We start from the raw sequence: 23,942 nt of genomic DNA, 5'->3' as shown, positions 1-23,942 counted from the left end.
TATTGGGCTAGGTTTTATCATACACTGTATTGTAAATTATCAGAATTAGAGAAGTCTGATGTTTGTTTTTTTAAGGATTTTATTTATTCATGAGACACCTACAGAGAGAGGCCAGAGACATAGGCAGAGGGAGAAGTAGGCTCCCCTGCAGGGAGCCTGATGAGGGACTTGATCCCAGGACCCCGGAATCATAACCTGAGCCAAAGGCAAACGTTCAACCACTAAGCTACCCAGGTGCTTGAAAAGTCTGATGTAATCAAACTATGTACATCACTACAAGTTGCCTTCACAACTAAACATTGCCTGCATAAGCACAGTGATTTGCTTTACTCTCAAATTCGATAGACTCTTTGATATAAATCTATCATTGCAACCCCTACTCCACTGGATTCTTTTTAAAACTTTGAGTTTCAACTCACATATCATATAACCCATTTAAAGTGTGCAATTTAATGATTTTAGTATTATTTTTTAAATTATATACTAAAAAAATCTGCCATTTTAATGATTAAGTGCATAATTCAGTGGCATGAACTACATTCACCATGTTGTGCAACCATCACCACTATGTCTTTCCAAAAGTTTTTCATCATCCCAAACAAACTTTGTAACTATTAATCAGAACTTCCCAATTTCTTCCTTTAGCCCCTGGTAACCTCTAGTCTATTTTCAGTCTCTATTAATTCACTTATTCTGAATATTGAAATGTTTGTCCTTTTGTGTCTGGCTTCTTTAGTGTAGTGCTTTCGAGATGCATCAGTGTTGTAGCATGTATCATTCCTTTTTTGGCTGATATTCCATTCCCCTCTTTTGTTTATCCATTCATCTGTTGATGGACACGGGTTATTTCTACCTTTTTGCTCTTGTGAATAATGCTTGGATGAACATTGGTGTACAAATTTCTGTTTGAGTTCCTGTCTTCAGTTACTTTAGTTATGTACCTAGGACAGGGAACTTGAGCTTTTTGGAACTTCCAGACCTTTCCATAGAGGCTGTACCATTTTACATTCCTACCAGGAAGATATTCAAGGTTCCAAATTTTCCACATCCTCACTAATACTTACTATTTTTAAAATTATGATCATCCTAGTAGGTATGAAGCCATCATTGAGATCTTGATAAATACTTTGATTGCAGTAGTAGATCTGGGTTCTTTTGGAATCCCACATGACTTAAATGTTTCTTTTAACAGGGATTAGGAACACTTTTCTGTGTGTGATGGCAATTCTAATTAATAGAACTGTTACCATTAAATAGTTTACCTGCTAATAAAATGAAGGTGGAGGGCACACCTGAGTGGCTCAGTCATTTAAGCCCATCTGTCTTCAGTTTAGGTCATGATCTCAGATTCTGGGGATTCTGGGATCAAGCCCTGTGTCTAGGCTCCCTGCTCCACGAGGAGCCTGCTTCTCCCTCTTCTCCCACTCTTGTTGTCTCTCACTATCTCTGTTGCTATCTCTCTCTCTCTCTCAAATAAATAAAATCTTTCTTTTTTTAAAAAAAGGAAAAAAGCCAACCATTGGGTAATTCATTTAATATGACTGTTTTGTATTCTTTTTATATATAATATGCAACATATGAAGGAAAGGTATTTTCTCAAGGTCTAAAAAGACTTTGGAATAGAGATTGAAAGGGAGTTTGGTTTTTAAGAGGAAAAAGTGGCAGTCATGTACACTTGCAATGCCAAGAAGCCTTAAGTAGAAAATGAAGAGAAATTGAAGATATGTAGTATTAAATTCTTTATGATTGAGAAAAATTATCAATTTCAGGTATCAGAATTTTGTCAATTATAAGAATTTTTAGAAAAATCTTTAAATAATTCATAAAGCATGCTGAAAAGGTACTTGATAGTATAAACATGTTGTAAAAATAGGCAATCAGGGAAACTTTGGCTTTTCCAACTCCATAAATTCCTGGCATTGTAGTAAACAGTATGGTTATTTACATCACAATGATTCCAGCCTTATGCGTAACTTGAATTTTGTTGAATAGCCTGAGCTCTCTAACTATGGAAGCGCGGAACAGTATGGTGTAATTAGTTAGTTCTATACTAGGTTCCTCATCACAGGTAAGGGTACTGTTTATTTCCAAAAGTGTTCAAAGGGAATCCCCAAACAAAAACACTTGTAAGTGTTCTAAATGTGAACCTCTACCATGAGGTATATTTTCTTAGTCAAAAGGTGTGGCCATAAGGTACTGGTACAAACTTACTGAGTAGAGAACAATACCAGGGCAGTCAAGATAGGCATTGACAACACAAAGACATTTTGGCTTTGGTTTGACAGAAGTCTGCACAGCAGTCTCTGTTTCCTGTATCACAGGTTTTCCTGACAGGTTGTGCAAGTTGGGACTTTTGATCTTAATATTTGTACAGCTTGTGAGTTAGGTGAATTATTTCCACTAAACAAAAGTTTTCACAAACACAAGGATCCAGATGGCCTATTTCAGCTCCCCCCTCACCAAGCACTATGTCAATATGTTTCTTATCAGTTTTAAATTTTTCTCCCTAAATTTCTCTTAGCCTATTGCTCAATGCGGTTGAAGAGGCCCAATTAGTGTGATCCCAGCTGGGACTTTTGGATGGGAAATATGCAAGGCTGCCAGATGAGATCATGAGTCCGATCTAATGTTTATCTGTTAAATCTGTTTATAACTGCTTACTCTTGATTTGCAAAGTTCTAAAGCAGCCATTTGACGTCACTGAGCTGGGGTCTATGCTTGTGCCAGTCAGTATAGAGCTGCCATGATGCAGTTACTGGACTCTTTTTTTTTTTTTTCTCCCTCAACGACTACATGTTTGGGGCTTGACAAACAGCTCAATCAAGCTAGCCCCCCTCAATGAAATTTGAAGTAGACTTCCATGAGTTACACTACCAAAACTGACTCACAACCCAAATACAATGTAAAAAAATAAAAGTAGTAAATGCCCAGTGTATGATTGTTTAATAAGTTCTAGGATCTGTTAGATTATTTTTCTGTGCTTTTCTCTATGATGGTCCTGCATTTTTGAATGGTTCTACAACCTTCCTAGGATGGTGCAGCACATAATTTAAAAGTAATTATGAAAAACAACTCATGAAGATGAATGCAAGGAATGTTAAATTTCTAATGAGAGTCTTGGCCTGAAGAAAAGTAGTTTATTTAAATCTAAGCACTCACATGAGAAACTGAAAACATAATGCTACTAAAAGAAATCCTAAAGAGGTTTAAAGAAAGAAAAGTAGCCAGTAATGTTAGTTAGCATCATCCTTTCCCCAAGAAAACAAGCAGGAAGAGCCGTGGATTCTCCCAAATAAACTGGTTTGTATTCCATGATAAGTATATGTAGGGGGGGAAAAAAGTATATGTGGAACTCTCAAGTTCAGATATTACATGGCTATGTGAAAAAGCCCTCAGACTTTGCATTGTGGCCTTTTTTTGAGGCTCTAACATATTTAAACTTAAACTTCCTTTTAAAAATGTTATCTTGTATTGACCTTGACCTTTCTCCATGGTTCTTCAGGTATTTCAGAAATGCTGAGAATCTATTTGCCTCTATTGTAAATGTAAGTAGAAAATGTAGTTAGTGTTTGTGGAACATGAAGTGCAAAGAGTAAGTTATTTGCTAGAACTCTTTTTGCTAAGAAGCCAGGCCAGTTTTAGAATGAAAGCTCTCTAGGCCATTCACATTGCTGATTGTTTTGCAGGGCAGCACATTATGGCCCCTTAAATCACTATTGTAAAATCACTTTTATTTTTTAGTGAATGATCATACCATCCTAATGACTAGGGGTCACACACCTCCCTTCCACACTGGCTTTGTGTTTCTGGTAATCTGCACAGATTTTAACTTTCAGTCCACAAAGCTTTTATCTTATTTTTTAACTGGAATGCTTTAGAACATTTTGAAGAATTGGGGAATAGGGATGGGACTTGACCTTCCTCTCTTAAAATGGAGTAGGGTGTTTTGACATTTGTCAATGATTGTATTCTTATTTTCTTACAAGAATATACAGTATGAGGTATTTTCATTCTTTAGTGTAAACTTTTCATGCGATTTTTAATGGATACTTTATAATTATTACATAGAAATATAAAAAACTTAAATTACAGAACCACAATAGTCCAGGATTTTTATATACATAAAAATAAGTAGGGGAGAAGAAACAGTAAATGCTTCTGAAATATGAACATATATATATCTGCATGGTAAATACGGGATTGGGAATAAATTTTTTGTGTTTTTTTTTTTTTTTTTTTTTCTTTGATAGAGGGAAAGAGCTTATGCTTGCGTATGAGCAGTGGGGTCAGAGGTGTGGGGATAGAATCCTAAGCAGCCTCCATGCCCAGGGTGGAGCCCAATGAGGGCAGCTCGATCTCACAACCCTGAGATCATGACCTGAGCTGAAACGAAGAGCCACTCAGGTGCCCCAGAAATACAACAGTTATAATAAACATGATTATACTTAATAATCAACAGTCTTAAAAATAATACTGTCTACAGGCTGATATTTATAGAGAAACTATGAAATACATTTTTAGGACTAATATTTCTAAAAATGAAGTTTCAGTAGAGAATTAATGAAAAATTAAGTGGGACCTTGAGTTTACCTGGACATTGAATAAAAGGTTCTAAGTTTTTGTCTTCTAGCCGTTGTGGGGCAAGGTAATTTTATTTTATTTTTTAAAAGATTTTATTTATTCATGAGCGACACAGGCAGAGACATAGGCAGAGGGAGAAGCAGGCTTCCCTGTGGGGAGTAGGATATAGCACTCAATCCCAGGACCCTAGGATCACAACCCAAGGCGAAGGCAGATGCTCAGCCACTGAGCCACCCAGGTGGGGAAGTTAATTTTAAAGACTAAAGTTTTCAAATTAAAAGATCTAAATAATTCCCCTAGAGAATGCAGTTGGGTAGAAAATTCCTACTATAAACTGGTAACCAGTGGTTCTCTTTTATTTTGAATCACTTTAGTCCATTTTGTCCTTTGTTTGCCTTATATAAGACATCACTCAAAAGTAAATGGATGAATAAATACACAGAACTTAAAAAGTAAATTTGGAAACGTATTATGGGAAATGAAAATAAATTTAAATGGAATGGAATTCACATCATGTTCTCAAGCAGAAGGTTAGTTTATAATGGAGCAAAACCAGGCAAAGTATAAAAGTGTTTCTATACTTTCAAACATAGGAATAAAAGTTAGAATTCACACAATACTACAATTTTTCATAGAATTTTAGTATTTATATAGAAGACCAGTGTAATGCGCAAAGGAACATTAAGGCAGAAAAAACTCTTCAAGGTTACAGGTTATGGATACACCTCAATGGGAAAAAAAAGGGCAATTAACAAGGTGTTATGAAAGAAAATCAGGCTGTTTACAAATCTTAGAATGCTAAATAAATGAATGACAAAACTAATGAAGGTTTTTAGGTTTAAAAAGGGCCTAGGTAACTATATGGTAGGAAGATGCTGATTTTTTCCAACACTTTACCACCTCATCTTCGCTTATCTGTATGGGTGTTCACCAAATTCTAAAACCGTCCTTAAAACAATCTTAAAAATGAAATTCATTAATATTAAATACATACTGTATGTTTGATATATTAGGGTAGTTCTGTCTGTGCAGAACATTGGACGTTACTGTGTTGGTACCTGTGTAAAGGTACTAAATCTCTACATTGAGGGTGAGAGAGAACAGAGAAAGTTTCTTGGTAACCAGTTATCCTGTCTGGGAGGCTTTCTAGTCAGACGCACCGTAATAAAGGTGTCAATCAAGCTGACCTGGTTCAAAATCCAGATTTTGCTGCTTATTGTTTGAAGACCCCTTCTCTGGACCATTGTTTTCTTCCCATTAATATTTTGTTGATAATACGTATTTCAAAGGGCATAAGGACCAAAGTAAATGAGATAGATAGGTTTTTAAGTACTCAATTTTTAATGTAAAAATTGTGGTAATTGGGGTGATCTTCACAAAGGACTGGTTTTTATTCCTTAAGACCACTTTGCTGCAGTCTGGTTTTAAAATGTGGAATTCCAAATTCCACTGGATTCAGAGTACTCATGAACTTTATATTACAGTGTAATTAATGGTAAATTGATTCATCAGTCCTTTATTGGAGCTTTTTTGGGAAACAAAGTTGCAGCGTTGTCCTTAATATTTTTCAGCCTTCCAAGATATAGTAAGTCCAACAAACACCCCCTCTTCTTCCTTTTATTCTATCAAACTAATCATGCATATTCCTTTGTCCATTTCATGTTCCATTTGAATCTGTTTAAAGCCAAAGACCCCACGTCCATTCCATATAAAAAGTCTTTTATTTAGCACCCAGTGAGATTCCTGAGTTGATTGTCAGACAACCCTTTTTGTAGGGAGAAGTTTAGCTTCAGCCCTGGCAGGTCACCAGTAAGTGGCCTTGAGGTGATGCATCAGAATGGAGGCAGCACTATGATTTAAGTTGCTCAGCAGTGAGATCCGTTTTGACTCCTTTCTTCTTTGGTGCTCTGTGCAGCACAGGAAGTACTTTGCAATGAGATTCTGAAACTTAGACTTCACTGTTTACATTCTTTACAACTAATTTCTGCCTAAGCCCCAAACTCTTGGTTGGAAGGAGTTCGCATAGGTTTTTAAAAACAGGTTTAAGGAGCAAATGATACCTCTTTCCTTATTTCTGTATTTTTACCATATTCATCAGAGAACAGTTTCTCCCAACCCACGGATTGATTGATCTGTAGTGGTATTAATAAGTGACTTTGAAAGCCAAATAATTTATTGGTGTAGAAGGCACTCATTTTTATCCTCAGTAAAGTTGAGGGTATAAAATTTTTGACTTCAAAAATATTTTTAATACTTCTTAAAAAAGATTTTATTTATTTATTCATGATAGACATAGAGAGGCAGAGGGAGAGGCAGGCTCCATGCCGGGAGCCTGACACTGGACTCGATCCCGGGACTCCAGGATCACGCCTTGGGCCAAAGGCAGGCGCTGAACCGCTGAGCCACCCAGGGATCCCCTTAATACTTATTTTTAAACATAATACAGTCTGCCTTCCTAAAGAATTGCCATTATCCTGTTGTAAAGCCTAAAAATCAGTAACGAGTTTATACATGTGTTCTGCTTCCTCTTGGTATTTGGCTTTAAGATGACCTAAACTTGGTTATGCATAAGTTATGCATACACCGTGTAGGAGACTCCCCTGATTCTTGTTTAGAGGAGGGGTGGTCATTGCTGAAAAACTGGGAAACAGACACAGGGCTGGGCTGTAAAAATGTGCATGGAGGCCTGTTTGTGGGCTGTTGTGTCTGATCTTTAAATGGAAGTCTTTCCAAAATGGTTTTGGAAAGTTGAGGCACCTTTTTTCAATTGTAGAATTTGTTTACATCAGCACTTGTTTTTATCTCCTTCGTCTTTTTTTCTTCATCAGCCACTAATAAAGGCTCAAAGGAAATTTGCAGGAATATCCTTAAAGGAGATACAGAAAATTGAGGGTACCTCAGATGATCCAACAAGCACCTTAGGTGAACCTGAGAGTGTTAAATGCATTTTCTTTGTTGTCTGCCTGCCTTACAAGTGGGACTTACTCTTCATATGCTTTTCTACATAGACCCAGAATATTTAGTTTTTATAATTCTAAGACTCCTTATATGGCACAGCGTTAATTGTCTAACATATCTCAGGATTCATAGTATATTTTCATGCAGACCCACACACCTCTATTTTGCCTGGTGTGTGCCTAATATGTGTTAGATACAGAGGCAGCAGATTGGTCTCCTTTTTGATAATTAGAAAATGAGTTTGTAATGAGTATAATTAGTTTTTTCCTTAAAAAGCTGAAACTATCCTTGAAATTAGTCTCAGCACCAGTAGTCCTTTTATCTTGAAGGACCCATACAGTCATCTATTAATAATACATTGGAAATCAGATTTTTAGAAACTACTCCCTTCCCTGTTTTATCCTGGGTGTTCTATCCTTGGCAAAAGCTGTAGAAGCACATGTGTGGCCTTTATAAAAGTGATGCTCCTAATTCTCATTAGGGATTTAATCTTTTTGTGTTAAAACTGATAAATTCAAACATAAACACCCTTGCTGTCTCATCAGATATACTACGTAACCAAAGAAGTATATTGTCTAGATCGATGGTTTAGTAATACAAACTATGGCTAGGAATAGGGTTGTGGTTTCTTTGTTTTCTTCCCTTTATGCCAAACACTGATTTAAGCCCATGATCAGGCTTTATAGCAATAAAGCATATAACCTAGAAATCCCTTACATTGATACACGTTACTTTCTGTCACTCAGAAATGTTTGTCATGGCACCCGTAAGGCTCTAGACCAGTACAGGGAGGTACTGGTAACCAGAGAGCCTCTCTTTGTCTTTCTGTATTTCCCAAATATGTGCAGTTAGCCATTAGAAGTCTGAGGGTTTTCAGCGTCCAGTAGAGCAATGAACATCAGATGAGATTGTCACAGGTCAACATTAAGCAAATGTAGGCCGTCAACAAGTTTGTTTTGATATCCCCTCAATATCTCGTTAGGGTCAAAACCTTAACTAAATGAAGATCCTGCCTAGGATCTGCTTCCTTTTAAGCTTTCATTGGTAGTGCCATTCAGTAGGGAACGGGACCAAAAGGTAAAAGATGGTCCTGTAGCTATGACCATTCCCCCTGGAAAGGGGAAAGGAGAATGCTTATGGCATAGTCGTCCCAGCAGTGAAAACCCGAGAGGAGGCCACGCTAGGACTACACAGTGAACAGCACAGCTGGCAGCACCAGCCACATCTGGTGTTAAGGATTCTAAGAAAGCCTTGGTCACTACCGGAACAGCTGACCTCCGTTTACCTTCAAAATCCTCAGAGTAGAAATGTTAATGTCAGGATTCCTGAATGAAAGAATACTATCTGCTCTCTGGCCTCTGTTTCTTTCCACATAATACTATCTTTTTCAAAGCGTCCCTGTAAAATACTGCTTTAATGGGTAACTGACCATGCTTGAAGTGGAGACACCCTTTTCCTAACATGGTCAGGGCCCAGGTCTTTCAATCATCTTTTTTAGGACAGTTTGAGAACATAGTGGCAAAAGTTCAAACAATCAAGCCCTCTCAGCCCTTTGGAAAATAAACTCTGTTTGACTCGGATTCTGTTGACATGTTTAAGATTGGGTTTATAGCTTCTTCAAAGACCGTGTCATGACTTTATAGTCATCCTATACAAAGCAGATTCTCCTAGGGCATGGTTATGTACACAGAGGGGGGCTGGCTAACAAAAAGTGTGCTTTAGTAGAAAAGAACTAAATTAAGCTGGGGTGGATGGCCGAGTCAAATGGAGCCCCAGATATCTCTGAAGTACTTCCATCTAAATCTCCCAGGAGGTGGATCCAGTCTCTGCAGTTAGCAGACAGTGCCCTCAAGAGCTACTCAGACCGTGTGAACTAACAGAAAAGGAGCAATAGGAGGAGGACATACAACATCAGCTCCTTGAAAAAGGGGGTTGGGTGGGGGTGTTGGTGTTTGGGAGAAATGAAGCCAGGTGGAATAAGAGAATAATTTGAAACTGCACAGCACCGGTTTGGACAACAGCTCAGATAATCCTGCTGCCTTCTCCAGTTGTGTGAGAATCCCACAGTTGGGTTATGAATCTCCTCCTCTTTTACAAGTGGTAGAAGCACCTTCTCAGAAAAGCCAAGAGAAGAAATCCTCAGCAGTCCATACTTAGGAGTGGTAGCTACAGCTACTAATAATAAACACTGGGCCACAAGAATGTTTATAATATGCCAAACATTAACCATTGACGTGAACTATTCTCATAAAAGCAACTCTGAGATGTGGACTGTTTTCATTTCCAGTTGATAGCTAAAGAAACTGAGGCACAGAAAGGTTAAATAACGTTCCCACGGGCAGCCCCGGTGGTGCAGCGGTTTAGCGCCACCTGCAGCCCAGGGTGTGATCCTGGAGACCCTGGAGACCCTGGATCGAGTCCCACGTCAGGCTCTTTGCATGGAGCCTGCTTCTCCCCCTGCCTGTGTCTCTGCCTCTCTCTCTGCATCTCTATGAATAAATAAATAAAATCTTAAAAAAAAAAAAAAAAAAAAGTTCCCAGGATTAGCAGCGAAGGTAGATTTGAATGTAGGCAGACTCCAAAGGACACGCTCCTAATTGTCAGTTACAACCTCTTTGGGAGGACGTTTCATCCAAAATTGGTTGTGACCTTGAATCGGGAGGTCTCCTTTGTAACTGTCATTATAACTCTAGCTGATGTTTCAGGAGAACCAAATCTCCACCCCCCTACCAGTAAGTGGACGGGGAATCCACTGGGACCATCTTCTAGTTTCTTTTCTAGTCCTGGACTTGGAGGACAGAAACAAGGTTTTTCTAACTTTGTTGTTGGAGTGCTTAATATCCTATTTTAACTACTTTGTAAGTTTCACCGTAAGAGTATGGGATGGTGGTAAGAGGGTATGAATTTGAGTGCTGTAGTTCGTTGATCTGAATAAAAGTGAAGCCGAGGATAAAAACTATATTCTAGGAAGTGGCCTAGTCACTAGGCTTAGCATATGATCAAAATGCTTTTATTCCAGACCCAGGATGGCTAGTGAAGGATGATAATAGGTGTTTCTCTATTGTGTCCAGGCTGTTAGAACACCGAGAATTGAGCTTGGCACAGTGTTATCAGAGGAGAAATTACATAGGCTAAAAATCAAGGATAAACCTCTAGAGACCTTCCAGGTTGGGTATGGATGCATATTCCTTTGTCACTAAAACTTTCAAAGGTTAGTTTCATTGTGTTTTATGGAACATCTGGTTTAGAAACAAAAACATTTTTTTTCAAGGGGTTAAAAACAAGAATGGGTGGCCTCTAAAAACTTAATATTCCCTTGAAGACTGTTATATTAGGCAACAGAGCAGGGAATTGTACCTGAGTCTATAGCTTGACTTCAACCCAAGAGCCACTTATATCTACAGAGCCCTTGGAAAGGGGTTTCTTCAAGTATAATTGAGATATATTACCAATAGAGAGAGACACATTCTTTTCAAATGATTGTTTAGGGAAGGAGGATAATGAGTAGTAAATCAGATTCTTCTTTTTTTTTTTTTTTTTTTTTTTTTTTTTTATTTTTTTTTTTTTTTTTATTTTTTTTTTAAATCAGATTCTTCTTAGGTAAATCCAGAGCAAGGATTTTGAGGTAGTTGGATTAAGAAAAAAAACAAGGCATAACTGCTTTGATAGTTTCTCAGTGGACAGTGACCCAGAAGCACAGGCTATTGTGTTAACAATCCTGATGTTTCTGCAAGCAATGTCTTTATTTAGAGAAAATATGAAATATGGTTTACATGTGACAGCTTCTTCGCACTTGTTCGTTCCTTGTGGGATCCCCCGTCTACCTAAATTTCAACACAGTGGAAAATGAACAACCACCTCCATTATTTTCAGAATATAATGTAGTCTTTGTCAGCTAAAAGAATTTCAAAGGACTGTAATGTACACGCGCACACAATCATGAGAATCAAAATTGAATTCTGGATTCTCCCAGTCAATTGTGAATTTAGGTGGATTACTTTCTGGATTCTCCCAGTCAATTGTGAATTTAGGTGGGTCTTAATTTCTCTGTCTATATTGCAGAAGTCATTGGCCTTTTATATTTATATTGTATCAGACTACCCTTATATCAGGATTCTAATATCCTTGCCTCCTGCCCACTGAATGCTAGTATGGTCTTCTGAGATCCCGAAAACACCCTCACACATTTCCAAATATCCCTATGGAGTGGGGCGGGGGAAGTTGGGGGCCAGGGCCAGTGGAGTACTACTTACAATTGAAAACTACTAGGCTAGGTGGTCCCAAAAACTAAACCCTGAAATTTCTGTGAATTTTATGCCTTCTGTAGATAGCCCTTTACAACATAGTGTCAGAGAACCTAACCCAGACCTCTCTGTCAGCGTGCTTTTGTGATCTTTACTCAGTTTTGGGGTTCTCCCCCCACATTCTATAAATGTTAATAGAACATTTTTGCTCATTCATTTTCAGAAATAGTATGTAGGAAGAAATTTTCGAAATTGTGGTATTGATTTCCCCCTCATACTATTCCCTTTATATCATCTTTTCTATTTATAATATGCAGGTCTTCTAACTTCTCTCCACATATTGTTTCTGAGCCTCCTCTCCCAACCGGAACAGATTCCCTGATGCAGGTTTCTTTTTGGCTTGTCTTGAGTCATTTTAAAGCTCCAACTGAATGTAACAATTGTTTTCAGACTACTAGGGAAATTCTTACATGTACCTTGCCTAGAGTCTGTTTCTAATCTGAATATTTTATGCTGCTTGTGGAAGAGAAAGCTTGACAATACTCAGAAAGCTGTAAATAAATCTTGGTCCCCTCAGACTTCAGAATATCTCTATAAAGTATGTATTTACCTCCTAGTTTCTGATGGAAATGACATGTCTATCAATTTTCAGAAAACTATTTGCATTTCTAACTTTTGTTTTTAACTTCTAGAAGGTTAAATTCTTTCAACTTCATTTTTTATATATCAAGATTTGTGCTCCCAAGGTTTTACTTTCATGTAGCCAAAATGCTCATTGAAAATTGGAAAGGTAACAGCATAGGGCATCTCTGGGTGGCTCAGTGTTTTCAGCCCAGGGCGTGATCCTGGGGTCCCGGGATCGAGTCCTGCATCGGGCTCCCTGCATGAAACCTGCTTCTCCCTTTGCCTGTGTCTCTCTCTGTCTCTCATGAATAAATGAATAGAATCTTAAAAAAAAAAAAAAAAAAGTGTAGAGAAATGTGAATCAAAACCACAGGGAGGATACCACTTCACACCTATTAGGATGGCTAAAATAAAAAAGGCATTAACAAGTGTTGGTGAGGATGCGAAAAAATTGAGATACCCCTACAATGATAGTAGGTTTGAAATGATATAGCCACTTTGGAAAACAGTTTTACTGTTCTTCCAAAATGTAAACCTAGAATTCAGTAATTTCACTCCTAGAGAGTTGTGTTCACACAAAAACTTGTACACAAATGTTCATAGCAGCCAGAAAAAATGAAAACAATGTCCATGAACTGATGAAAGGATAGACAAAATGTGATACAACTGTACAATGGATGATTATTTGATAAAAATAGTGAAGTTCTCCTATGTGGTATGAGTGAACTTTGAAAATGTTACTCTGGGTGAAAGAAGCCAGTCACAAAGGACCGTGTACTGTATGAATCTGTTTTAGGAAATATGCAGAATAAATAGGCACAGAGGAAGGAATAATAAAAAGCAGATTATTGGTTGGAGGGATAAGTTGGAGAGGGGAAAGTGGGGGGTTTGAGAGACTGCTACTGGGTCCAGAGTTTCTTTTGAGGGCTGTGAAAATGGACTAAGCTCTGTTGGTGATGGTTGTACAACTCAGTGACTACAAAAACCATTGTACCCAAAAGGGTGGATTTTAGGTTATGTAAAGCACATTTCATAAAGCTATTAAAAACATATGGTATTCTAGCAACTTTAAGAATAACATTTAATTTTTAGGTAAGTCAACATTAAATAGAAACCGAAGTCCTAAGCAGGTTTTTATATTTGATCATTTAGCAAGAAAGAACTTAAATGCATTTTTATGGTGGGATGAAAAAAATCTTCTGAATAGAGGGTAGTGTAATTAAGCCACTTCCAATTTCTGGATCAAGAGCCAACACTCCCCCCCCCCCCCCCCAATACTATTGTGACTAGAAATCTTTGAAGTACAAAATACAGGTAATAAGAATCATTCTCTGATTTATTAGGAAGAGGTTGCTGAGAAAATGGATAGTTGTTAAAACTCAACCGAAGTCTTGATCTCAATAACTCAATAATTTAAAATATAAATGTTTTACAAACGTGCATGCCATCAAGAGTATACCAGTCTTTTGGGCAGCCCTGGTGGCCCAGCGGTTTAGTGCTGCCTTCAGCCCAGGGTGTGATTCTGGAGCCCCGGGATTGAGTTCCAGGTCAGGCTCCTTGCATGGAGCCTGCTTCTCCCTCTGTCTGTCTGTCTGTCTCTCTGTCTCTCTCATGAATAAATAAAATCTTAAAAAAAAAGTATACCAGTCTTTCTACTCCTGATATTTGAATGCCTTCTTTCTTACCCATAACTACTGTTTAATGTACCACTGTTGACAGAAATTAGCAATATTAGTTCAACTTTAATGTTTGATCCTTGAAAATTTAGAACGAAATCAGTGCTTACCCACCCCCTGCTGCCCCATACCCCAGTCCTGCCACACAGATTTTTGTTTTGTGGGATCATAACCGTGACCTTAGAGAAGTTAAAAGCATTAAAAGTTTTGACTTATTAGGCTCAGTGAGTGATAAGTCCAGCAGTGGACACCAGGTAGATCAGCTACCACCTGGTGGAGCTCTGAGGCTTAGAGTTTATTACAGCAGGTTATGAAGTAGCCCTGGAGATTTATTGGGGGTCTCTGCCTCGATAAATCTGAAGAGGCACATCAGAACTCCAGCTCTCAAAAGATCTGTGGTTTAGTACCAGAAACCAAGAAAAGGGCGGGAGGTGTGGAGTGGGGAGAAGACAAGATCCAGGTACTGAGATTAGATTATGAGGTCAGAGAGCGGTCACTACTTCGTTTGACCTTGACTTGAGCTCCTTGCCTCAGGTTTATTTCCTGGACACAGAATGGTTTCATTGACTTCGTTTGTAAAGGTTAGAAGATTCTCAAGGCTGAGGAAGAACAGTGAACAGATTATTACAAAAGAAAATGGATTTTTATACACTGAGATTTTATTGTATATATTTAGTTGCTGGTGACCGTTCACTCTCATGAACGAATTGGTTAAAACCTATAACTTAAAGGGCATTTATTTCTCCTCTTCAGCCTAGACACCTGGATAGGCAGGGTTTTCTGGAATCCTCACGTTACTTTGGAGTAAGAGTGGGTTTTCATTTGGAGTTGGGCCATGGTGAAAGGGGCAGTAAAAAGCTTATTAGAATCAACCAGGAGGGGCACCTGGGTGTCTCAGTCGGTTAAGCGTTTGCCTTTAGCTCGTGATCCTGGGATCAAACCCCACATAGGGCTCCCTGCTTAGGGAGGAGCCTACTTCTCCCTCTGCCTGCCGCCCCCTTTCTCTGTCAAATGAATAAAACCTTAAAAAAAAAAAATCAACTAGGAAACTCAACATATGATGTTGAATCTTATGAAATGGCTGCTGCTTTATTAGGCACCCCCACCCCCCCAAAAAAAGTTTCATCTGATCTAGTACATCCATTACAGACCTACTGGATTGCTTTATCAGAAAAGATGTATGTGAAACGCCTAAAAGTACTGAGTGGCTTACCGGATGGCTTGTGACCGTCTCCCAGAGGAGAGCAGAGTCTGCTGACCTTGGGATAAGTGGTAGAGGCAGCCTATTATTTTCCAGTAGCTTCATATCATCCAAATGGAATAATATTAAACATTTGAATTTGCCCATATTGGGACTTTGTGAAGCTTTCGATCTGGTACTTAATGGGAGAAACCAAGCATCAAGAACAATTCAGCCTTGAGAATGCTTCCTCCCCAGCTTCAGGCCATGAACTTTATTGATCCTTTATAAAAGCAGTGTTTAGGGACACCTGGGTGGCTCAGTGATTGAGCATCTGCCTTAGGCTCAGAGCCTGATCCTGAGGTCCTGGGATCGTCTCCCGCATCAGGCTCCCGGCATGGAGCCTGCTTCTCCCTCTGCCTTGTCTCTGCCTCTCTTTCTGTGTCTCATGAATAAATGAAATCTTTAAAAAAAAAGTTTACTAGAGCAGTTCAATTATCTTTACCCATCTCTTGCCCCCTTTTAAAAAAATTTTCAACATATTTCGAGTAAGAAGTTGAAAAGTAAAAATGAACTACAATAAATTTGATTAGAAACTTTTGGTTATTTAGATGCTTCCTTTTAAAGGTTCAGTATCTTAGTCACAACAGGTAGCAAGGGATGTTAAAATTCTAGGTCCTCAACTTTTTTAGTCACCATACATAAAACTGATGAATGGGTTGTTGAATCAACTTTAACTTTTTAAGTGGTAAAACAGTTTTACCTGCTATGAATACATAGGTTGGGGAGGGACCCAAGTGGAATACAAACCAAAACAAGTGAATCTGACTGTATTTCAGGTGAGTAATATAACCACACTGAAGCGGAGGGGAGTGAAGTGGGGAGAACTAACCTAAATTATTCTCCAGTATACTGGCTGTATTCTTTTAGGCTAAGAAAAAAACTGTAAATATTGAACTTTAGTTATTAATAAGTTTATGTTGATACTGTTGTAGCAATTCCATAACTGCTTAGTTGAGAAATAAGTAAATGTAAAATGGATAATGTTTCTAGTATGCAGATGAGGAGTTAGAAATATGGAACGGGAAGACTAAAATTAAGCCAGTGGTGTTAGATTGGAATTGGAGCTGTCAATACATACTTACTGTTATTGTTTTTAACATATCTAAAAAGATGTAGGGAAATAGATACAAATGTGGAAGTGTGTGTGCATGTACATACAGAATACAGACCTGGGACCATCTGAGTACTAAAAGAACTAATAATTATAAATCGAATCAAATAAGCTATGAATCAGTACTGATGCATAAATGAACAAATGAATGAATAATAAATGGAGCAGAAAAGTAAGCTTTTCCTTAGAGTAGAAAACAAATATAGAAGGAATGATGGGATTAGCAAATCACCATTTGACAGCCACAATAGTTGTGATTGCTTCAGGAAAGAATGTTTAATAGATGTTAAAATTAGTGGGTGAAAGTTTGATGAGAAACCAGATATTTATATAGTCCAAAGTATCTCCTATGAGATCTTTATTTAAAAAAAAAAGAAAAAAGAAAAAAAGTAACCTTATAGTGGAGAAACTTGGCAAGTGATCAAAGTTATCACTAGTAATGGGACAGAGATGACATCATGTGCCTCCTGATATGGTACACTGAGAATGACACATCTCTCCTGTGATATTGCTGCCAAAAATGCATAACCTGAATCTAATCAAGAAACAAATCAGATAAACCCAAATTGAGGGACATTCTGCAAAGTAGCCTGTACTCCTAAAAAAAAAAAAAAAAAAAAATGTCAAGGTCACCGAAGACAAGGACAGAGGAGGTACTCCAGGAGACTAAAGAGGTGACAGCTAAATGCTATGTACGATTCAGGATTAGATCCTGGATCAGGAAAACGGATGTCTTTGCTTTTGGGAAATCAAAGTATAAAGGCTAAAGGGGCGCATCATGCTTCAACTTACTCTTCCACAGTTCAGGGAGGAAAAAGTGTGCATGGTGGAAAGCTGAGCAGAGGACATGTAGCAATTCTTTGTACTGCATCTGCAACCTTTCTAGGAATCTGAAGTTACTTCAAAATATTTTTAAAAAACTGAACAGAACATCCTGATACAGCTGGTTGTGTGCTAGGTGGTCGTCTTCTGGTGCTCCATAGGGAACCACTTACACTAGCTCTCTCCCTTTCTCCTTTTTAATCAGATTTTATAAATTAAAACTTTACAAAGTAAACTTATTTGTAAGAAACTCAATACAGAACTATACAAAACACAAGTTCTCTCCCCCTTCCCTACTATCACCACCAAAGTTACCACTATTTACAGGTTAATTGGTCCCACCATGAACATTGCTGGGCTTGCCCAGGTAGTGCTCACTGACCAGTATGTATGGTCATACTTGTAAGTCTCCTCTCCCTGCCAGACTATTGAGCATCATTGATGATCTTTTTTTCTTAGCCTCATGTTGCTGTGGACATGTGTGTGTATAGCTTTGCTTTTGTTCTTTACCAGAATTTTCTCTAAATGAAGGCTTTCATTGTCCATAAAATGAGTTGGCAAGGACTGACAAACCCAGCTACTTAAATTGTAAAGACACTGGGGTAGCTGCTAGCTCACAGGCTTGAAGAATGTACCAAATGAACAGCCTCCATCAGGCATTGGGACACCTCTGAAAACCGCGGTCACAGGAACTGGGGGACCTTTTCTGGGGTAGGAGACTGTTCCAGTGACTTATTGCCAACCACCTCCATTTTCTGTGTCTCCAAAACTTGAGGTTGAAATCCTCAGAATACAAGACCCCATTTAGGGGATCCCTGGGTGGTGCAGCGGTTTGGCGCCTGCCTTTGGCCCAGGGTGTGATCCTGGAGACCCGGGATCAAATCCCACGTCGGGCTCCCAGTGCATGGAGCCTGCTTCTCCCTCTGCCTATGTCTCTGCCGCCCACCCACCTCCCCCCCCCCCCCCCGTGACTATCATAAATAAATAAAAATTAAAAAAAAAAAAAAACCATTTGGTCATTTGGAGCAGCATAGTCCCTTGAATAGTGAGAGCTGTCGCTAGGGAAGTAAGGGCTTGGAAGGTAGACACAGGCCCCTGAGTGCCCTCCCAGAGAAGGAGGATCAGCAGAGCAGCCATCCCAAACAACTTCTCTTTCCAGGTCTCCCCTACCTGCTTCGTGTCTGGTCTGTTGTGTGTCTCCTTGCAGTCCAGCTGCCCTTGTGCTACCAGAGATAACCTCACTATAGTGAGTCTCAATGGTGTTAGCATCAGCTTGGGAACTTGTTAATAATGCCCGTTCTCAGGTCCCATCCTAGACCTCCTGAATCAGGAAGTTGGGTGTGTGGTGCTCCACACTCTATGTGGGAAGTCAACCAGATGATTCTGATGCATGCTAACATTTGAGAATCTCAGCCCTGCTAAACCTGATCATATTATACAGTTTGAAATTTTTTAATAGCTCAGCTATGCGCATATTCCATAGTCCTTCCTCATGGTATAAAAAGTCCTGTGATCTCACCACAGCCTGCTTGTACAGTCATTTACCCACCTCCCCAGCATGTGTGTGTGTGTGTACTTGTGTGCACTCTCCCTCCTCTACATCCTGTCACACACAATTTTGCTGAGCTCTTTCCTGGACTGCCACCTGGTCAATTTCTGCTCTTCTGTCACTTCCTCTGTGATGCCTCCGCCTCCCCTCTTCCCCAGTCCCTTTTCTGCCTTGGATAGGTTTCTCACAAAGTCCTAAGTATTGTGTTGATCCGTTTAACCATTAGTTTACCTGTATAGCTCGGCCGCTAGAGTATGGGCTCTGAGCTCCTCAGGGTAGGGATTTCATTGGTTCTTATGTCTCTGACACACAAGAATTATATGCTTGGTTAAATTTTGGTAGTGGTGTTTTTGTTTTGTTTTAAAGATCTTATTTGAGAGCAGGAGAGAACAGGAGCAGGAGGAAGGGGCAGAGGGAGAGGCACATTCCTTGCTGAGCAGGGAACCTGACAGGCCGCTCTCTGGCTCTTGATCCCAGGGTCCTGGGGGGATCATGATGTGAGCTGCCCAGCCCACTGCCCCCCCCCTTTTACTTTCTATTATGCAACTTCAAGCCAAGCAAAAAATAGAGAATATAGTAACGAACATCCATTAACCCATCACCAGAATTTGCCAACTTAATATCTTGCCACATTTGCTGCATCTTTTTTTTCCCCTAAGTGTTTTAAATACATGATGTTATATCATGACATTTCATCATTATAGTCTTTTTTTTTTTTCTTTAAGATTTATTTATTTATTTATGAGAAACACAGAGGCAGAGACAGGCGGAGGGAGAAGCAGGCTCCATGCAGGGAGGCTGACATGGGACTCGATCCTGGGTCTCCAGGATCACACCCTGGGCTGAAGGCAGTGCTAAACTGCTTAGCCACCGGGGCTGCCCTCATTACAGTCTTTGTATCTTAGTGCCAAAAGCTAAAGATATTTCCTGGGTTACCATAATACTACACTTAATAAAATTGACAATTCCCCAAAATCGCCTCTGCCCATGCTGTATTTGGTTTTCTCCATTTTTCCACAAAAGGCCTTTCACATGTGGTTTGTTCTATCAAGGACCACACATCTCATGTGAGGGTAGGCCCTTGAGGATGTTTTAGTCATTCTAGAATAGTCCTTTTCCTCTTTTTTCCCTTATTCAGTGAATAAACTCCTAGCTAATCTTTATTCTTATGTGGGATAACAGAAGTCCAAGACTAGTTTGCTACTAAGGAGTTGGAATGTTCTTTCTGTTCAGAATAATTCAGGCTTGTAAGGTCTCAAATCCATGATTTGCAGCCAGTAAATCAATCATTCCAGCACCAGCCAGAATGCAGAAGAAGCCAGTGCCACAAGTGCTAGAGAAACAGGAGAGCTATTTAGGATCTGGACTTTGTGCATATTCGCTTAATAGCTTCTCCATCTTCTCTTCAGAAAGTCACTGGAAGAGCTAGAATTCATTTAACAGTGACTCTGGATCTCTGTAGACTTGAGTGTTCGGGATTTGGTAATTTCAACTTGCCCTTTCATTGTATTTCATTCTTTACTAGCTTTTTTCTTATCCTTTTAGGACTCTGGGCTTTGGTAGGGTTTTTGAGCAATAAAATGGCATTTTTAAGCTCTCTAAGTTAGAATGTTAATATCAATAGGACATACAAATTTGCATTTGGAGGTTTAAGCCTAGAATTCAGAAAAATCTTTTTTAACCTTTATTTATATAGAGGAGAAAAGGGAAAAGAGGATTTTAAAAATTCTTCAGCAGAGTCCTGAATGTAGTAACTCAGTTTAAAGCACTACAGTATGTAAATGCAGAGTCTGAAGTTCTTTTAGGAGTTGCTAATTGCTCTTGGTAGCTTTTGAGATAGAATTATTAGCATTTCTAGTGATTACAATACCAAGCCATATACCAGTTGAGTAAGACTGTTCTGTGGATTGAGTCACCTGTGATGTGGATAGAGGTAAGATTGGAGATGGGGCTGGTGAAAAGGGGGAAACTTACCTAAATGAGGCTACAGAAGGTTCAGAAAAAAGTACTGTGAATTATTTTAGAAACTGTGGCCTGGGAAAGAAAACTGTGTTAGCATGTTAGCAAGACTAGCTGGGACAGCCATAACAAAATACCATAGACTGGAATGGTTTAAACAACAGATATTTAATTCTCTCAGCTCTGGAGGCTAGAGTCCAAGATCACATTACCAACCGTTTCAGTATCTGGTGAGAACTCCTCTTTCTTGCTTGTAACCACCTCACTGTGTGCTCATGTGACCTTTCCTCCATGTGCACTTTTGGAGAGCAATCTCTTTTGTCTCTTCCTCCTCATCTCTGAGGGTAGACTAATCCATTTTAGAGGCTCACCCTCATGACCTCATCTGAACCTAATTGCCTCCCAAGACCCCACCTCCAAATACCGTCGTGTTGGGGGTTAGGGCTTCAGTATAGGACTTCGGGGAGAACATGAACGTTCAGTCCATGACACTGAAGTATAGGATATGGAACTGTCCTGGTACATTCTTAAGAATATGAGACTATTAAGGTACATTGTTCATCAACACTATCTTTATACCTCCCAGAGTTTGTCCTGGGTAGGGGTTTTAGTCTTTGTAGATCACAGTGAACCTGTATTGGTTTGGCCACAGTGTTTCAGGCCACCTTGAAGAAACTGTTGGCTGTCCCTGTGGTCTGTCAGATTGGGTTGCTTCTAAATAATTTTATTTTTAACTTGACATCATACTAATAGCCAGAAACTGTCCTTTCTGATCACCATGTAAATAAAATACTATTTACAGGTATAAAAGAAGGGTTTCTCTTCATTGTAGGAGGAGTTTTGGTGAATTACAGGCAAAAAAGGAAAATTGATTTTGAAAGGCACGGAGTTTCCCCCCTTCACTTAACAGTAATCTTATCCTATCAAAGTTTAATGTGAAATCACTTTGGCCAGAGAATAATCTGGGCTTTAACTAAAAAGCACAAGGTGTTGGATTTTTTTTTAAATGTCTCCTTATCTATCTTCCTCTTTCCTTCTACTCCCATGATCACCCTCCTGTGCCCTTCCCCCTCCCCTGCCCGTCCCTTCACCATCCTTTAACATTTAAAACGTTTTTGGCTTGGCTGATCCCTCTGGATAGAAACTGAGCTGAGCAGGATATTGATTACCAAATATGGTATTGCTGCTAAAGATGTTAGAGGAATGTGGCTTGTATTCTAAGCCTCCGGCCTCTGAATAAGCTGCCAAACAAATTAGGTCATTTTAACTTCTGAGCTTGCCCTTTTTTTTTTTTTTTTTTTTTTTTTTTTAATAAGGAACTGGAACTTTGATTTGGAACATGGTGGTGGTATTTTAGCTCACATAGGGAGGAGGGATGTGAAGAGGGGGGTCGAGAGTGGGGGGAGACTTAATTCAGCATGTTTTAGGCCCTGAGCCACCAGGCCAGGCGGTATAAAGACGCAGCATGTTGTATGCAGCCTCTTCGACTCTGGAACACCAGTGGAAAGAGCTGAGGCACAGAAATCAGATGTGCCACCTAATTATCATCTGAGGCTAGAAGCTCCAGAGGACCACTAACAAGTCCCAGGATGCTCTTCTCAGATTACAACAGGCTGGACGACAGTCACCAAGTTGATGTGGGCTCAGGTTTAGGAAAGCTGCTTCTTCACAGGTTTGGTGGGAGTTTAGTGCCAGGGAGGACACCTTGAAATTGATGGCAGATTGTTACTCTGTGTAGCTGATGGGTATGTGAATACGCAAGTCCATTCACAGCATACCTTCTAAATGATAGCTAGAGACTGTCTGCTTTTGTCTCCCAGCAAAGACCACAGCTCTCTGGGTTCATATTTGGGAATATTTATTCTGTTGTGATATTCTCGTTGATAGAGTGAAATGCTCTTAAGTGGAAGCGGATGGAAGTAGACTCCGCTTCAGAATGCTGCTTTGTTCTTTTTCCTCATCTTTGGCAAGATAATACTGAAGTTTCATAAGTTGAAACAAACACTTGATACCAGGGAAAGAATTTTTTTTTTTTTGCATTTCTTATAACTGGCACCCCCCTTTTTGCTGCTTATTGTCAGTTAGGGCTGTACAAAGTGGCTTCCTTCTCTTCCTGCCCACCCGTTTGCCACCTTCAGCTGGTTTCTGCTCAGAGAATGGATAAATCAGGCTCACAAAGAAATTCCACCCACTCCAGGATGTGTGTAGGTCAGGGCTCTGTGGTGTTCGTTGTAGCTCCCCAAGGACTTCTTTCCTTCCCCCCCCCCCCCCCATATTTTTTCATTGCTGCTATCATCTAGTCACAGGCTCTTCTTCCCATCTTTGGAGCTGAGCCTGTAAAGTTCAGAGTTGTTCATCCTGCTCTACAGAGAGAGTCTTACTAATTTCTTATGAAAATTGCTCTTTTCGTCAAGCTAATTAAGTCAAACGGGGACTTTGGGGCCCATAGGCCCACATGAGCACTAAATGGAAAACCTGTGTTCTTAGGATACTCCTTTTCAGAACCCCACCCCCTTTTCGGAACATACCATACAGACAAACATAGGATCCGAGCCATTTTGGAGCACACTTATGCACTATACTGGGATATTTTTTTGCTGCCGTTGTTGGAACACATAGCATTGGAAAATAGGTATCATGAGATTTTTCATTACATTTAGTAATGGAGGCTTTTTTTTTTTTTTTTACTTATTTGAGGGAGCAAGCACAAGTGGGGTGGAGGTGGGGGAGACGGAGATGCAGACTCCCCTCTGAGCAGAGAGCCAAACTCAGGGCTAGATCTTAGGATCCTGATACCATGACCTGAGCCAAAGACAGATGCTTAACTGACTGAGCCAGGCAGGCGCCCCAGTGGAGGCATTTTTGAATGGTGAGAAGGTTTCAAAATAGACTTATCTTGCCCTAAATCTTGTGGTGTTATAATGTTTGTTATTGAATATGTTTAAGTAAACTGCAATAATAGAGTCAAGAGTAATTAAAATTACTACCCAGTCTTTGCGTTTGCCCATATAACCTGTTGCCTAACTGTGTAGCTAATAGGCCAGCTGTAATCAAAACCAGGACTTTACCACATCAGGATTTTAAGATTTTTATATAAACTTATAAGCTAATTAGAATTAAATACTTGTTCATTGAAATCTTAAATCTTGGTTCCTATTTTACTAACTCAATACAT

At 39.4% G+C, this 23,942-nt stretch overlaps 1 protein-coding gene across 22 annotated transcripts in view; it reads left to right on the top strand.

Annotated features, from left to right (window-relative positions):
• RBPMS (RNA binding protein, mRNA processing factor) overlaps positions 1 to 23,942 on the top strand; it is a 173,209-nt gene that overhangs the window by 84,511 nt on the left and 64,756 nt on the right. Inside the window, exon 4 of one of the 22 annotated variants that reach the window (XM_038560201.1) lies at positions 3,503 to 3,545. The exons of the other annotated variants lie outside the window; for them this stretch is intronic. Within the exon in view, the coding sequence (XP_038416129.1) occupies positions 3,503 to 3,545 (43 nt within the window). The remainder of the gene's footprint in view (positions 1 to 3,502; positions 3,546 to 23,942) is intronic. 22 annotated transcript variants of the gene reach the window in all.

This window comes from Canis lupus, chromosome 16 (genome assembly GCF_011100685.1).
Source record: "Canis lupus familiaris isolate Mischka breed German Shepherd chromosome 16, alternate assembly UU_Cfam_GSD_1.0, whole genome shotgun sequence".
NCBI classification, from domain to species: Eukaryota; Metazoa; Chordata; class Mammalia; order Carnivora; family Canidae; genus Canis; species Canis lupus.
The sequence above is the reverse complement of the archived record's forward strand: the minus strand, read 5'-3'. Positions and strand labels throughout refer to the sequence as shown.